At 36.3% G+C, this 17,036-nt stretch overlaps 1 protein-coding gene across 1 annotated transcript in view; it reads left to right on the top strand.

The window, feature by feature from the left end:
• The window catches only part of LOC126190812 (alpha-catulin), a 197,431-nt gene extending 181,483 nt beyond the window's left edge, over window positions 1-15,948 (top strand). Inside the window, exons 10-11 of the mRNA XM_049931376.1 lie at window positions 6,126-12,129; window positions 12,160-15,948. Of these exons, the coding sequence (XP_049787333.1) occupies window positions 6,126-6,263 (138 nt within the window). The 3' untranslated portion in view covers window positions 6,264-12,129; window positions 12,160-15,948. The remainder of the gene's footprint in view (window positions 1-6,125; window positions 12,130-12,159) is intronic.
• Window positions 15,949-17,036: the final 1,088 nt, after the last annotated feature.

The following is a 17,036-nucleotide window of genomic DNA, read 5'->3' as shown; positions in this document are numbered from 1 at the left end:
CATGAGCCCACTTGTATCTGATTAAATGAGTCTAATACGAACAGTTGTGACATCATGCTCATCGGAGGCAATTTGTTGTTATGAAATGTTGCATAGTCTTCCGAAAGCCTTTAACACTTTTTGCTGTTGGCAGACACTTGTACGAGCACTGCGTTGTTTTATATGGCACATTTCCTTGGCAATTTAAGTTTTATTTTCGTTTTTTTTCTCATTTATGTTTTAATGCTACAGTATTATTCTGCAGTAGGGGGATACAGTAATATCCTTTGTTAGAGTACTGGTTCTTACCAGTCAAAATTACAAAAATTTAACTGAAAACTAAAACAATGAAAAATTCCCGGAATTCTAAAAAATTCCTGGGTTTTTCCCGGTTTTCTCCTGGATGAAAAAATTCCCGGGTTTTTCCTGGATCTCCGGGGTCGTATACACTCTGAATAACAACTTATGAAGTGTGACACTGCAGCACTGCAGTGCATAATCCATTGACAGAAGTGAATGCAGGGCTCAAAATCTGTTGGTCCCCGAGTTTGCACCTGCCCTTTATGATAGTGATATAATAAATGTTCCATAAATACTCTCCACACTGTATCCCTCGAAGTGTGCATTTCTCTGGCAAGGTGACAGGTCCAGAGATAAACTTCTTCCAGTTAGGATAACAGCTGTTGGGAAAGTGTCCTCTTTACATTTATTTGCTTTACAGGAACATCATCCTGCCACACCATACATTAAATGTATGTCTGCTATCTCTCATGACGAATATACGAACACAGTAACACACCTCACCTTGGTCACTAGCTGTCTGATGCAATGGACTACTGACACCAGTGACAGTGGTGTGTGTGCGCCAATGTGATGCATGTGGGCTTCATATGACTCATGCTATGAGCTAACTTCTGTACACAGTGTTTGGTTAGTGGGCAGAGGTGTACACTGTTTATCGTATGTTGCCCGTTCCAGTGCTCAACAGACACCTGGGATCTTTGCAAGAGCGCAGCAGAACTGCATGCACCAATGCAGTACACGCTTTTAGACTAGCAGTCATCACTTGAACAATTACTATGAGTATTGTCGTTGTTATGCAGTGTATGCTGTGTATGTTCATAACACACTAAATATACATTTCTGTTAGTTGGTTCCCTGTATCAACATAATCAGTTCTGGACCTTCTATCACCTGTTTCAATTTGACCCAAAAGATCTGAGACACCATGAATACACAAAAAAGAAGACCACTCACTGAAAAGCAGAAGTTTTGAGTTGTTGACTGGCACACACAAAAGAAAGAGCACATGCTAGCTTTTGGAATTGTCCTTTGATGAGCTAGAGTAAAAAACACACACACACACACACACACACACACACACACACACACACACACACACATACATTTATGTTCCTGCGTGGTGCCAGCTAGACTAACCATGCCAATGCTATTATGTGGCAGGTGGACTGGTTGTGGTGGGCTAGTTTTAGGTAGGGTGGGTAAAGGGAGAGGGAGGTGGGAGGGGGACTAGGGACTGGGTGGTGTGTGACTTGGAGGGGATGGCTGGTTTGCTGGTTAGGAATGTAGAGGGAGAGGTGGCAGATACATGAGCTGGCATGACTGTAGCGGTCAGTGGAAAGTTTCACACACTGAAGGCGATGTGTGGACCTGAATTAGGAGGGGGTGACAGGACAGAAGAAGGGGAAACCATTGGATGGAGGCTGCAATGACAGTGGGTTACCGAAGATTGAGACCAGGGCGATTACAGTAGTGGAGAATGTGTCTTAAGGATAAGCATAGTTCAGAGAAGCTAGTGGCAGAGTGAAGGATCCAGATGGCTTGGGTTGTGATGTTCCAATTCTCACCCCATAATGCCTTCAGTGTTTGCCACTTCCCACCAGCCAATACAGACATGCCAGTTCACATACCTGCCACCTTCCTTCCTGAATACCTAGCCATGGTTACTTCACAACCTGAGTCATCTGGATTGTTCCTTCCACCACCAGCCTCTCTGTACTATGGAGATCAGAGTCATCCTTACAACAAGTCCTTTGCTCTCTCAATTGTCCTGGCCTCAGTCGTAGGAGACCCACTGTCCCTGCACCCTCCAGGCAACAGTTTCCCCTTCTTCCATCCTGTTTCCATCTCCCAGTTCATGTCCCCATCTTGCCTTCAGCGTGTGCCACTTTGTACTGGCCTCTACAGTTGTGTCAGCCCATGTACTTGCCACACCTCTCTTCTGAATTCCTAGCCAGCAACCAGCTGCCTCCCTCCAGACCGCTAGCCACCCACCTTCAGTATCTCCCCCTGCCTCCCTCTCCCACTCCCACCTGACACTACCCACACCACAACCACTCCACATGCTGCAAAACAGTACTGGCGAGGTTGTCTAGCTGGCACCATATATAAGAGTAGGCATGTTTATGAATGTGTGTGTGTGTGTGTGTGTGTGTGTGTGTGTGTGTGTGTGTGTGTGTGTGTGTGTTTTGCATATTTTACACTAACTCGTCAAAAGATAACTCCAAGAACTAGCAAATTTTCTTTCTTTTGTGTTTGTGTGTGTGTGTATCAACAACGTAATGCTTCTGATTTTCGGTGAGTGGTTTCCTTTAATATTAAAGTATTTACATTGTACAAGAACTTTCCTACAACATATAATCATAAAAAGTCTTCATAATTCACATACAGGTGGCTCACGAGACTTTCCACATCTAATGTAGCTGATAATTGTGTTGACAGAGGTGTATAGCCTGCAGAATCAAAACAAAATAATTGTCAGGTCTTGTAAGGGCAATTGCCTTCTATTAGTATATCTTGCTATAGTGAGACAACCACCGAAGAAACAGAGTGGATACTTAGCAGACTATTTTTGGGACAAGCAGGACACCGTTAGTAATGTACATCATAACAAATGCAGACTCAAGGAAAAGTTTTCATAGTGTAGATAAAACATATTTATTACTTCTTTAGGAAACAGCACTTAGGGGGCAGTTTCTTTGTAATTTGGACTTACAGTATCTCCTGTAACTAAAGAAGTAAAATTATGTGAGTTATGAAAAAAAGAGAATATTGAGATATAATTCCTTGCATGCTCTGTTTATCTTGTAGGACAAAAGAAATGTAGTAATCCAGTTATTGCACTCAGTAGGTTCAGTGCTGTAAGTTTTGTTAGCTTGCACTAATTCTGTGTTACACTAACCTAAAAAGGGCTGTGCAGAAGATGTCAGATCATAATGTGCAAAAGCCAAAGATGGTGAAGGTATTATATCCAGTATTTATCTGGCACTTGTTTCACATTCTGTGCTGTCTGAAATGGACATTACAAAGAAATTCTTCAAGTGAGGCTACACTGTTTTTGCCTGAAGTTGTCAAGAATGGCAGTGAACTACACTCGTGTGCAAACATTGTTTGAATGTTTCCACAGGCTGATTAATAAAGTTAAAGTTTGCCTTTATTAACCTACAGCTTTGTGCTACCTGCTTTCTTATGTTCTAACCATATTAATACTGATACTATGTCATATCTTTCTTCGTAGGTTATTAAGTCATAGTTATTATACTGGATTCTTCTTTGTTTAACCATCTTTCTCTTACTTGGTACCTAATAACGTTTCCTTTCATCCACATTTACCATGTTCCACAGTATACTATACACGTGACTTGTTATTTCTATTCTTCGTGTGTCTTTGCGCACATTTTATTGTAATATCTATTTCTTCTTACTTCCTCTCATAATGTGTAGTGTGCTAATCTCTCCCATACCAGATTTTACATAAAACAATGTTTAAAATATACAAGTAATTTACAGCCATCTGTTGCACATGACTTATAAATTATTCAGATTTCTGGTGTACTGTCACTGTCTTAAAAGTCTGTGCAGAACCATCATCATTTGAAATGAAAATGAATGAAAGATGTTCCAGCTTATTTTAACTGATTAAATCTCAGTCTGTAATTACAAGTTAGTTAGGATATATTGTACAGTTAAAATCGGTATATTTTGTTTTGCAGGTAAGATAATGTAATGTCTCAAGAAATTTCTACAACTTTTTGTTTGAATGGATGTAGATTTGTAAGCACTTTAGTGAAGAGTTTTACTTTTCAGTTTTCTCTGTACATGCCACAGCGAGTTGAAATCAGCAGCTGGGCACTAGCTGATCATCACATTCCTGGATTCCTGAGTCCTCAGGCTATGATGCGTTTCATTGGGAACCCTTATTCTTCTCTTCCCAGGTGACAGGACACAAGAACAACATGTACGGCCCACAGTGCATGCTTGTTTGTGTAATTGCTTGCTGTCTTCTGTGTTGTCGTACGTGTGTGTGTGTGTGTGTGTGTGTGTGTGTGTGTGTGTGTGTGTGTGTGTTTTAATAATGTGTGACTAGTGTTAATGTCTGTGAAAAGTTTAGTGTAAATCTTCCCTTATTGCTTGAAGTGTGTGCGTGTTTAGTCATGTAGCATAAATCTCCTAAGTGTTTCTAAGTGTTTAAAGAGCTGTCTTTTGAGAACTAACAAAAATTTTATGCTTGTTTGTATAATTTTAAATTACATATTTCATTTTATATGAATAACCCTTGTTTTTGTATAATTTGACATTTTGAAGTTCAGCAGATGTAAAATTTTTGACAGTGATAAAGTGCAAATGATCTCCAGTTCAGTCTCCACTCAGTGCTAGTCACTTTTCACTTCTTTCACCTCTGATAATTTTTGTTCATGTGAAAAATGCCAATTTGCTCCATGGTTCTGAATCCATATTAAACTCTTGATCCCCATAAAGCTATCTGGGTAAGTCAGTTCAAAGGTCATAGGAAAGCAATAGCATACCACGTATAATTGAACTGTGCCTAGTAAAACACTGTGTTGTTCAACCCAAAATATGAGCTTATGGCAGCTTTACCTCTTTTTACAGTCATACTTTAAGCAGAATAATATTTGATACTGAGAGATGAAAGTACATATATTAAGCTTAAATGTATGGAGGTGGAACTCTGGCGGGATGGCAGAAGTAAAAGGAAGACATTTGTGGATATGACAAACTAGTGTGTTTAAATTTTGAATAATAATGTGTGAATTCTGCTGTTAAGTGGAGCATATCATACTCATGTGGAATACTGGTGCTCTTAAAAAAAAAAAAGGGGGGGTCTTTTGCCCAGAGGGTGAGCCTCAACGAAGAATAATATTCTTCTCAAAATTAGTGCTCTTCTATGTTCACTCTGTCCATAGAGCTTCAAGAAAAATATTTCACTGTCACCTTTCACTAAATGTTCAACTTCCACATATTTTCTTGCAATTCTCACTTACATGGAGCCACTATATCATTTTTGTTTCTACATTAGCAGATGACACAGTTTTTCCAAGCTTTTTAGTTCCATCACTACAAGGACATTGTAAAAGTTCACAGTGACAAATGTGGTAATCATCTTTTGCTATCATCGGTCTGATGTCTCATGTGACAGTCAAGTTGGAAATAGAAAAACAAATAAAAAATTTTAATAGAATGCTGATAATCTAACACGCTGCTGTCATATGCAAGTAAATAAGTGAATGTTTTGTTGAAAGAAGTTAAGAGGAAAAATGATTACTGTGCTTTGTTGCCAATTAGGATGTATATACCTAAGAAGAAGAACATATTTATGTTGTTTCCATATCCTTTTGTTTGGTGATTGACAGTATATGTCATTGCAGACACAAAAAAAGTACTGTTCTTCATATGAAAGTTGTGGAGGATGATAAATTGCATTTCTCATTGTCAGAGACTGTAGATACAGTGTTTCTTCAGGATCCAGTAACTAAAATTTGGCTTACTTAACCCATATTTATAGATTGACTGTTTTTGAGCATAATAACTATCATATGGAATAATGATGTGCTATAATTTGATCTGTTTCTCACCATTAATATCTTCTAATCTTTTTCATACTTTACATTTGCTTGACACACACTGTGCAAAAACTACTTAAAATTCATACAAGTAGTTGCAGTAGCATAAAGTGTTTTTTAACCTGGACCAACTGTCACAATTGCTCTTTTACAATTCCTTAAATATTTTCATGCAGCATATATGTGGTATTACTTGATTAATGTAATGGCATGTCTTTGCATTTGCTTGAGGAGAAGTACATAAGATACTATTTCTTGTTGCAGTACAACTTGGATTTCCGAGGCCTGTCTTCCCGTGGCACATCCGGGTCTCCATTCCGCGACGAGGATGGGACAGGGGCCGGAGCTGGGGGTGAGGGAGGCAAGATGGGTGGTGCCCCTGGCTCCGATCCCTCCATCTGACAGTTCGGGATGGCCCGAAGGGCCAAGGGCGACGCGCGCCGTACCAGGGTGTCTTTCCTTTTGTTCTGAGGCCCTGCTGCGGCCTGCCGAGGAAATCAGCAGGCAGTACATAAGAGAGGCTGAGACTGGAGCCTGCTGCCAGCACTGCTCCTTCAGATGAAATACTAAGCCAGCTGATATTATCAAATTGCCAATTCTTGGCAAGCACTTGTAGATGTTGCTAACATATGAGACTATGAAGAACGTTTGTTTCTGTGGGCTTACATCATGATAAGAGACAAAAATGTATATGTTACATTCTCAGGTTTTGGCATTTGACATCTTCCATTAAAGGCGGAAACTATCTCTCTGCCTTTGATATAGTGTTTGGTATCACCCCTGAAACTTGTATACTTTTTTATGCAAGGATGACTTCATTTGCTTATGTTTTTGATAAGCAAGCTCTCTGTACCTCCCTGTTTCCCCCACCACCCATCCCTATCCGTATCCCATACCTCTAGTTCTAGTTCTTTTAAGGAAATCTCAAATGAAATTTGTGTGTGAGTTCTTACTTTGTTGTTCTTTTTGCCCAGTAGAGAGAGATTTTTTTGTACAAATTACATGAGTCATCTGTGATAAGTCTCCTCTTCTATAAATTTCAGTATTGTTAATGAATCCCTGCAATAAATAGGTTTCATTTTCACCGTGTTATCTGTTGACCATTACATAGTTTGTAACTGTGATTATTATGTCTTATTATTTAAATGTTGTAAATGTATTTTTATACTAGACCAGTGTTTAATCGTATATTGTGCTACACCATCATATATTTGGTGTGGTGACCTGTTCCTAAACATCAAATAACATTAAGTGAAAAATAAAAGACTAGGAGTTTTGTCTTCATTGAATGAGATTTACATTGCTATAGGGAACTTCACAAAGTGTGCAGTGAGGTTATTTGACTGAATTGTAAGTGAATTGTACAGTTGTTTTTAGACTGTTGTAATCCAGTTATTGTATGAGTATTCAATTATATATATGCATTGTATTTATACGTTATAGCTAGTAATGTGCTCCTTGTGGTAATGCTTTATTACACATGTGAGTGCATTTCATCCTTTGCAGTATTTCTCTTACCTGTGTATGCGACAAAACGAAAAAGAAAACTAGCAGTAAAGCAATAAATGATCTCCAGCACACATTTGCTAGTCAGACTGCAAGTGTAAGGCAATGCAATAAGATCAGTGAATCATTATATAACAATGGAAAGCCAGTAACATTGTGAGGAAATGAAGTAGTCTCACAAGCATGTTAGTTCATCTGGCTGTTACATGATGGACAATGATGTTAAGTATTACTTCTACATGAACCTTGCAGAGGCTGTTTTAGGTTTAAGAAAGCATGAGCTTCTTAACATTCCACTTGTGCAGCAGCAGGATGTGAAGGTGCTGTTGTTCGTTATTTGATATTGCGTGCTGATATGGAGAGGAACCAAGCATTTTCATGTGTCTCTGTGAATATCAGCTGACAAAAGTTATAACTGTGCCTGCAAACTATGACATTTTTGTGTGCGAGATTTATTTGAATTTATAAACATTTGTTCTCAATTTATACAAAACCACAATAGCTTTAACTGTAGCAAGCTGTCAGTGTCAGCATTAAATTGTTTTTGCATATCAGGTGAGGAAGTCATCTACAATCTTGTGTCCCCTTGTGGTATTCATAACAGTAATTAGCTGACCAGTGAAGTATAAACATGATGCCTTAAAGACAATAAATAGCTGTGCACTTAGGAGTGAGTGTTGTGCACTAGATAACAGTGTGTTGACATACAAATTGTTTAGAGACACAGGCTATTGCCAACAGAATTAGTTCAGGAATATGAACATCCACAACTGCTATAATTATTACTACCACGACCACCAGCATCATAATTAATTTGTAGATAAAAATTCTCTTTCGTGTGAACTAATGCATTATGGGGGCTTCAAAAGAAAAAATTATGTTGCAATTTTTACTGTAAGTTGTGTAGTGTTGTCAAACACACCCCTCATTACAAATCTGCAGGATAGTATTAACCACACTTTTCGTTCATATGGCTGTGTTTGGCAGTTTTATCATGGCTCAATTCTCTTGTTTCTGTATTCATTACTTCTATCTGTTGCATCCTTATTTTTCATGCTGTAATGTTGGGTAATCAATGGTAGCTAAATATACATCTGTTGTCATGTCCATTTCTTTGAATTTGAAAAACAACATGCTAACTACTACTGTGTGGTACATTTCGACATATCTGCTAGTCTGGATTACACATTCAACAGTGGAATGAAAACACACAGTTTTTACTAACAACTATACAAATGGAACAGAAACATTATGAGTTTGCACAGTTTCTCACTGGATGTAAATTTTTTATTTAGTTAGCTGTTAATACTCATACTTAGCATCATATTTTTTATAGAATTTCCCTTTAAATGATTAACTACTGTTTCCTGCATCATCTGAATGAGAAACTAGTAAATCTGATTAGGCCTATCATTTCACATAGTAAAAAACTTATTAGGTATAGGTATTTAATTTACTTTCATAGAAATTAATGACTTGCATTTCTCATATCATATATTTTTTCTGTCTGACCAAAATGTGGCAATATAGTTTATGGAGATGTACAGTACTGTGTATACGATTAGTTTGTGTGTCCTCAATGAAGATTGACGAAACTGTAGTAACAAAAGAGAAAATTATTATTTTAAGAATGTAGGAAAAGATAGATTGCTACCTACCTTAAAGAAGACACGTCAAGTTGCAGACACAATTAAAAGACAATTATATAAAGCTTTTGGCCACAGCCTTCATCAATAAAGGGAGACACACACCATTCATACACACAAGCAGGCACACCTCATGCACACATGGCCACTAACTCCAGCATCCGGCCCGAGATGCTTGACTTGGCGATCATATGTGTGTGATGTGTGCCTGCTTGTGTGTGTAAATGACGTATGTCTCTGTTTACTAATGAAGGCTGTGGCTGAAAGCTTTACATAAGTGTATTTTAATTGTCCCTGTCTGTAACTTGATGCGTCGTCTTTACAGTAGGTATTGATCTATCTTTTGCTACATTGTTGATATTCCTACCTGGTGTTTCCATTGTTTGAAATTGTTATTTTAGTCATTCTGCAGGTTGAGCACATTGTGTACTGAGTATGCATCAAAACTACTCTCTCTTACTCAAGTAATGAAATTGACAGAACAAAAATTTAAGATATTTCACCATTTCTTCATAACAAGAGGGAAATGAGGTTCACAATGTTTCTGTTACATCCTGGGTGTACTAGGCTGCTGGTGCCTGGACATGAAAGATCAGTGTCATTCTGGATTTTGATGAGTGGTTTTCATCTGTAATATGTAATTCATTGTAATACCTTGATGTTTTAACACTTAATTTTCTTAAGGAACCTAATTCATCTTTAATCTGTTTTGGAAATATGTATAATTGTATGCATTGATATGTTTTTCTTTTCTTAATGTAGATTGCAGTTTAGTTGATATAGTTAAGATTCTGTACCTAACATTTCTAATAACAAACCAGGAAATAATGAATAAAAATCGAGGACAGGCAACTAGTCATTTGTTCGTCAATTGTGTGACAAATAAGCATACTTTAAAGAATGAGAAAAACCACACAACACTCACAAATACTTCTTTTGCAGAAGTAAGTGTGCGTGTTGATGGTGAAGAGGGGGGAGGGTAGGGCCTTGTTTACACCATAAGAAGGAAGACTCAAAAGTTTGTGAGATTGTTTAGTGTGCCCTTGTGCAGCTGGTTATTCATCTGCAGCTGAATATTGTTTGATCCCAATTTTTTTGTGTATAACTTTTTAAATGGGTCCTTACAGTGAGATTCATTTCTCTAACTTAAAAATTTCTTCTTCTTTTGTTTACGGTATCCCAAAGAAATAAGTCCATAGCTAGAAATAATGTAAATGCAAGACATACTAATCACAAAAATGTTGATAAGATATTCTTATTACCTGTAGCATATTCTTTATACAGCCAGTTATATTCAATGCCTCAAGTACAAGCTTTGTAATTCTAGTATGACTAGTATATTATACCTCTATCAGTTTACAGAGATGGTTATGTTCATTTAAATAGTTAATTAGTCCATCTTTTACCTTAACTACAAACATTTTGGTTACGCATTACCCTTACTGTTATTGATATCAGATGAAAATGTTAGTGATAATAGTAAACTTATTGTTCCACTGATTCTGTTATTTTGGACAATGATGATGACAGAGATTAAATTTTCTGTGACTTAAACACTATATTTCACGAGTAAAAATGAGACCATATTTGCACACTGTAGGTAAAATCAGCTCATCGTTATACCTCTAAATAATCTTTCATGCTATCTATTGATTAATTCACCCAGCACACAGACTGTCCACACAGCCAGATTAATGTTCTTTATTTTTTTATTGCTGTACTAACTTTTGACAAGTCATAATGAGCTCTTGTTTGCTGCTTTATTTTTTCTAGGTGTTGTGTCTGTATGTGGGACTTTTTGGAACTATGTTGCAGTACTACAGATTAACTTCAGTGAACCAGACATGATTCTACCCTTGTTTTGATATATTTTTTGTTATAATTTAATTCTCCTTTCTTGTTTCCATCATTACATTCCAGATATCTTTTGTTGTTTTCTGAATTATAAATGTTTTTATTGTTTAGTGATTTTCTTCTTTATATTTTTGTGTAATTTTGATAAAACTTTAGGATTTATAAATGATATGAACAGTTTTTTATTCAACTGAAAACAGAACATTAAAAAAAGCCTTTTGAAAATATGTACTTCAGAAATTTGTCATTCACTTCTTCATGCTTATATATCCTCCCAACTTTATTCTGATGCTCTTGTGACAGTATTAAACATTTTGGATTTTAAATTTTTTTTTTGCAAACCTTGGTTTTAGTAGGTTCTTCTGAATATAATTTCAACTTTATAACTTGACTGTAGTAACTTTTGTACATATGGCACTATTATTGTTGTCTATATTTGGATAACACCATAGTTTTAGTGCCGTTTTTGCAGTGTTCACCAGTTACGATATGCCATGAGTACAAAAAAATATAGTACTGACTGAATCAGTAATTCCCTGTGATAACATCTCTAGATAAAACATTTTTCAATTAATTTCTTGCATGTAAGAACTGCTAATTTAATAGCTGCCCTTTCAAAGTAACTGACTTAGCAAGCTGGGGAAAGATCATTTCTAACTTCAAACAGTTACTTCTCCTTACAGCATATGCATAATAGGCCTAAATTTTGATTTGTCTTTACCTGTGCCTTATGATACATGCTATTATGGTTTAACAATGCCAAAGTTTGAATCATTGAGGTTTCTTTGTAAGTGAATGGATGTGTTGTTCAAGGACTGGCTTTCTCTTCCGTTCTGACGTTATCTAAAATGCCATCAAATGTATGATCACTATAACTAAAAACATCAAATGCATGATGACCAGTCTCATTGTAGAGCCTTCTAAACTGCTGGGGACTTCTAATAATTATGACTACTTCTTGGCTTAAATCATGTTCAAAATTACGAGCTCAGAAATTTAACAACGGAAAATCCAGGATGGAATAATGACAATATTTTGAAAAGGTTAGACTGCTACTCACCATACAGTGAGATGCTGAGTCACAGGTAGGCACAACAAAAAGACTGTCAAACAAAAGCTTTTGGGCAAGAAGGCCTTCATTGGCGTTAGACAACACATATATGCACGCTCAAGCACAGTCACACAGAGGCCACACTCGGCAGCCAGAAACTGTGGTCATGAATATGAGAGTTGCTTTTGCATGAGTGTGTGTGTGTGTGTGTGTGTGTGTGTGTGTGTGTGTGTGTGTGGAGATACTTTGTTTAAATCTGATGAAGGCCTTTTTGTTTGACAGTCTTTTTGTTGTGCCTGTCTGTGACTAAGCATCTCTGCTATATGGTAGGTAGCAATCCATCCTTTTCATAATAAGGTCAGAAATTATTGTATAGTCTGCACACTCTTAGAAAGTGAGTATGTTGTTTGAGCTGAAATAGTGAAGTGTTACCAGTATGAAATTGAGACCTTTTTAACTTTGATCATCAGAGGAAATAGTAAACTGCATGGTGCATGGAAAAAGTAATTAATTCACTTTTCAAAATAGTACATTGGTATATAAATATCAAATTCCATAGCACAAATTTCAGTCCAGGCAAATTCCACTACTCTGCGTAATATCATCATCTAGAGTGTTATCAAATTGCCTTTGCTTGACACCTGTTTCTACACTGTAGCTAATGGACCAAAGGCCAGGGATGTCCATGAAAATGAACTGAAATGATCGTATGGCATTGTTGGCCGGGAGCCCCCATGCGGGGAAGTTCATCCACCATATTGCAAGTCCTTTTTAGTTGAGGCCACTTTGGCGAGTTGCACGTCAATGATGATGAAATGATGATGAAGAACACACAATACCCAGTCATCACGAGGCAGAGAAAATCCCTGACCCCGCCGGGAATTGAACCCGGGACCCCGTGCGCGAGAAGCGAGAACGCTACCGCAAGACCACAAGCTGCAGACAGGGATGTCCATAGTCAGTTATAACATATCACTGTTGGTTTAATGGCATGGATTATTGATGAAGTAACTCGATTGTAGGCTTACTCTGTGTACCGAAGTAGTTTTGGAATAAGTGATGTTATCATAAGTTTTTTTTGGTGGGCTTGAGTTCAATAGTGTTAGATGTTTCATACCATCTCATTATTATCTAAACTGTCTTACACATATTTATTGTTTGCTCAACTCACTTGAAGTACACTGTCAGTATGCAGAGATTGGTGGTCCATTAGTCCTCTATCTGCAGATTGTTGTCATCTTTTGGCCTAAAAATATGCAGAGTGTTGGTGTATAGAAATAAAATACTCAACTTCCTGAAACAGTGGCTGTTTTTATTGCATATTGCTTATTGTTTTCATCTGATTATACTCCTTATTTTGTTAGGTACATTATCTTAGTAAATTACAGATGAACTAATGTTTATTAAGGTCAGTCACAAACAATGCCTAAACCATAAAAGCTGCTGGCGCTTTGTTTGCAGCATTGTTTATGGTGATGAGTACATAATTTCATCCATTCTTTCAGTGTACTTTCAATATTGTGCTCTGGAGTCAGAGTCACATTGCTGTCCTTGCTGACTAGCTTATCAGGCTGTGCCTCTCTCTTTAGCCTTCAGTATCCTGTTTATGTTTAGACCAATCAGTATTTAAATGCTTTGAACTGCAATGAACTGAGATTGATTTACATATATATGACACATTATTTCAGAAGGAGGGTAGTCATAATGAAACTCTTTATTTTGGTTAAAATAAGTTCATCACGTGTAGGTTGACATAGAATGACTTATTTACCTTCATTTACCAAGCTACTTGCCAAATAAGGAAAATAATTTCCATTAATTTTTTTAGATTTAGCATATTAAGTTCTTGCAAGGTAGTTCCTCACATCTTGGAAGTGTAAGACAGATCAAATGCAACAACTCACATAGGTTCTTAATTGTAATACTCACAGATTGTGGATGACATCCTCATTATAAATTTTGCAAATATTGTGATAGAATTATCATTGTTATGAAAGCAGTTTATATGGATGTATGCTCAAAGGTGAATACATGGAGATTCTAAAATTATGAAAATGTTTCAATTGGTTTATTAAGAGTTAGCAGTGGAACTGGTGCAATATTGTTGTGTACTCATGTATAACTCAGGGTAGAATTTTGATACAGCAATACTCATTACTATAGGTGTAATTTTTTATTTGTCCATGCATGTGATGTATGTATATGTACTGTTCCCTATTTGTGTTCCATAAATGTTGTCAACTGTAAATAAGCTGGAAACTTTTTCAACTCTCAGAATCAACTGTATGTATCCCCAATAAACTCTAGTATTTTGTATGTTCAGCCATGTATTTATTACTGTTGTTATTATTTATGTATATTTTTTACTTTATTGTACACTTTGTATATAGTCATAGGCAAAGAGCTAAAAAATATATCCATTTAAAATGGACAGTTTTATTCTTTCTTGTAATAAGTTTCATTACCCGTATCAGGTGTACAACATTTATTGCAGCTATTTACATTTTCATTTGCTAATGTTTGTTTCATTTTATTTTTATCCATATATTGTAGTTGTACTCATCAAATACAACTTCTAATACATTTAACAAACAGCCTGCATAATAATTAAACATGGTATAAAAACAAAATTGACATTGAAATGTTATCATCTGTATATCAAAGAGCATTACGAACAAGGACAGAGGTTTCCCAACTGGTAGAAGTCTTTGCACAGATCAAGTACATCTTCTAAGCAGAATTAATTCTCTGAGCTTTGCTGTCATCTGTGTATCACTATCTCACCATAGTGCTGCTTCTCTATGTGGAGTGTTATGTATTTCATATACTGTAAATGCCCTTTGGGCTGTGAACATGCTACATGTATTTCACTGTTTGAATCCTTCAACACACACATCTTTTCTACTTTAAGTAACTCATTTACTTTTATTTACGAGAGTCCGTGTTGTTTACTTAACAGGATACTGTTGAGAATTCATTAAAATATAAATGTCTATTTTAATTTGGCAGGCATGTCTTGCAGAAGAAAATGGCAATCTTGACTGAAATATTTAAATATATGTGAGCTGTATGTATATGAAAAGGTATTACAATCATATTGTGTAGTATGACTAAGCAGTGAGCTTCTATATTTGTGGTAGTCCTGCCACCAGTGCTTTGTGCAGGGAATGAATATTCTTGCACATTGGTTATCTACTCTAGCCATGTGTATGATCGTGCAGAAAATATTTTTTATTGTGAATATGCAGCACATAATATCTTGTGGGAAAGAGAATTAATAACTTTAGTTTAGGTTTTGGAAATTTGTTAATACTATGAGAGAGCTTAACTGGCTGTGTCCTACAGATGTTTGGGTCCACAAAATTTGCCACTGTTAATGTGCACAAGTACAGGGTAGTTATCCATATCTTGAATTACAACAGAATTGTTTTGTCGTAGCCATATGCTGAACAAGCGTACGACACATTCATCATGTTGCCAATTAATTATTTGACAAATTTGTACCTGGTGTCTAATTTAAAAAAAGAATTTGTAATTTATTACATACAGGCTTACATTATTTGTGCATTTTTATTTGTGAAACTGAGTTTAGCCTCTTCCCATGATATATTGGTGAAATAAAGGCAATGAGGCAAGTTTGTTACACAGTAAATGTGTGTTTTGCTACTTATGAATCTATGTTGTGAATGTGTGTTCTGTCTGACATCCAATATCTAGTTGACAAAGATGTGTGATTAAGTGAATTCAAGAAAGGATTCAACTGTTAAAATCCACAGTAGCCTGCTTATGTGAGAATTTTGCAAATTTATAGCCAGTGTACATCTATGAAACATGACATTCCTCTGTTGAATATCTGTTACCAAGATTCCAAATGTTACTTCTTGCATAGTTATTTCTATTTAAGAATTCCTGTATGGTACAGGAGTAGTAGTTCAGGAGAAACATTTTTATTCTTTATTTGAAAAGGCTTTGTCTGTCAGACATTTTATACCCACTGGTTGATTGTCAAAGGTAGCCACATATTTCACATCTTTCTGTTCCCAAATTAGATTTATCAAGAGGCATTACAGATAATTTTTCCTTCTAATATTGCACTTGTAAATATTTCTGTTTCTCTCACACTGAGACAGATTGCTGATCGCAAATTTCATACATAAATAAATGTACTGTCAAGTTGTAATTTATATTCCCAGTTTCTCAAAGATTTGCCTGCAAGATGACATGTGTGAACCCCACACGTAATTCTAATTACTTTCTTTTGGCAATGTATACTTTTTGCCTGCGTGAGGAGTTACACTAGAATATTGTCCCATAAGACATCAGCAAAAGAAAATATGCACAGTGTGTTAACTTACTGGCATCTGTATCCTTGTAATTGCAAATTATTCTTATGGCAAAGGTAGGTGAATCTAAATGTTTTAACAGTTCTTTTATCTGATTTCTACAAATTAAGTTTTCACTTTTTTTGCATGCCTAAGAACTTAGAAATTTCTGCCACTTTTATTATTTCTTGATGACAAACTAAGTTGCTAGGAGCTGGGATACTTTTGACATTACAGAACTGAATTAGCTGTGTGTTTGAAACTTTCTAGCTAGTCCATTTGTGCAAAACCAGTCAATAACTTCTACAAAAACATCATTTGCTATTTTTTCTGTTGAAGGTTCTTTGCTCAGCTCTAGAGCAAAATTTGTATAATCTATAAACAGGATTACCTCTGCCTTCGGATTCAAATAAAATGGCAGATTGTTAACGTAAGGCAAGGCTAGTAGTGGACAAATGATTGAACACTGTGAGACTCTCAGTCAATTTCTCCTCATGAAGATAATTCTCTTAGTATTCTTGTATCCTTGGGAAACATTTTGCATTTTGTCTCTTAAATAAGAACTAAATGAGGTATTTTCTGAAGGAAACAATGGAAAATCCAGGATGGAATGTAATAGTATAATGAAAATAATAGTTGCTACTCCCCATATAGCAGAGACACTGAGTTACAGAAAGGCACAACAAAAAGACTGTCAGAAAGTTAGCTTTCAGCCAACAAGGCCTCTGTCAAAAATAGACAACATACACATGCTCACACAAATGCAACTCTCACACACATGACCACAGTCTCTGAC

The sequence above is a fragment of the Schistocerca cancellata genome, chromosome 6 (genome assembly GCF_023864275.1).
Source record: "Schistocerca cancellata isolate TAMUIC-IGC-003103 chromosome 6, iqSchCanc2.1, whole genome shotgun sequence".
NCBI classification, from domain to species: Eukaryota; Metazoa; Arthropoda; class Insecta; order Orthoptera; family Acrididae; genus Schistocerca; species Schistocerca cancellata.
This window is presented reverse-complemented; position numbering and strand designations above follow the sequence as displayed.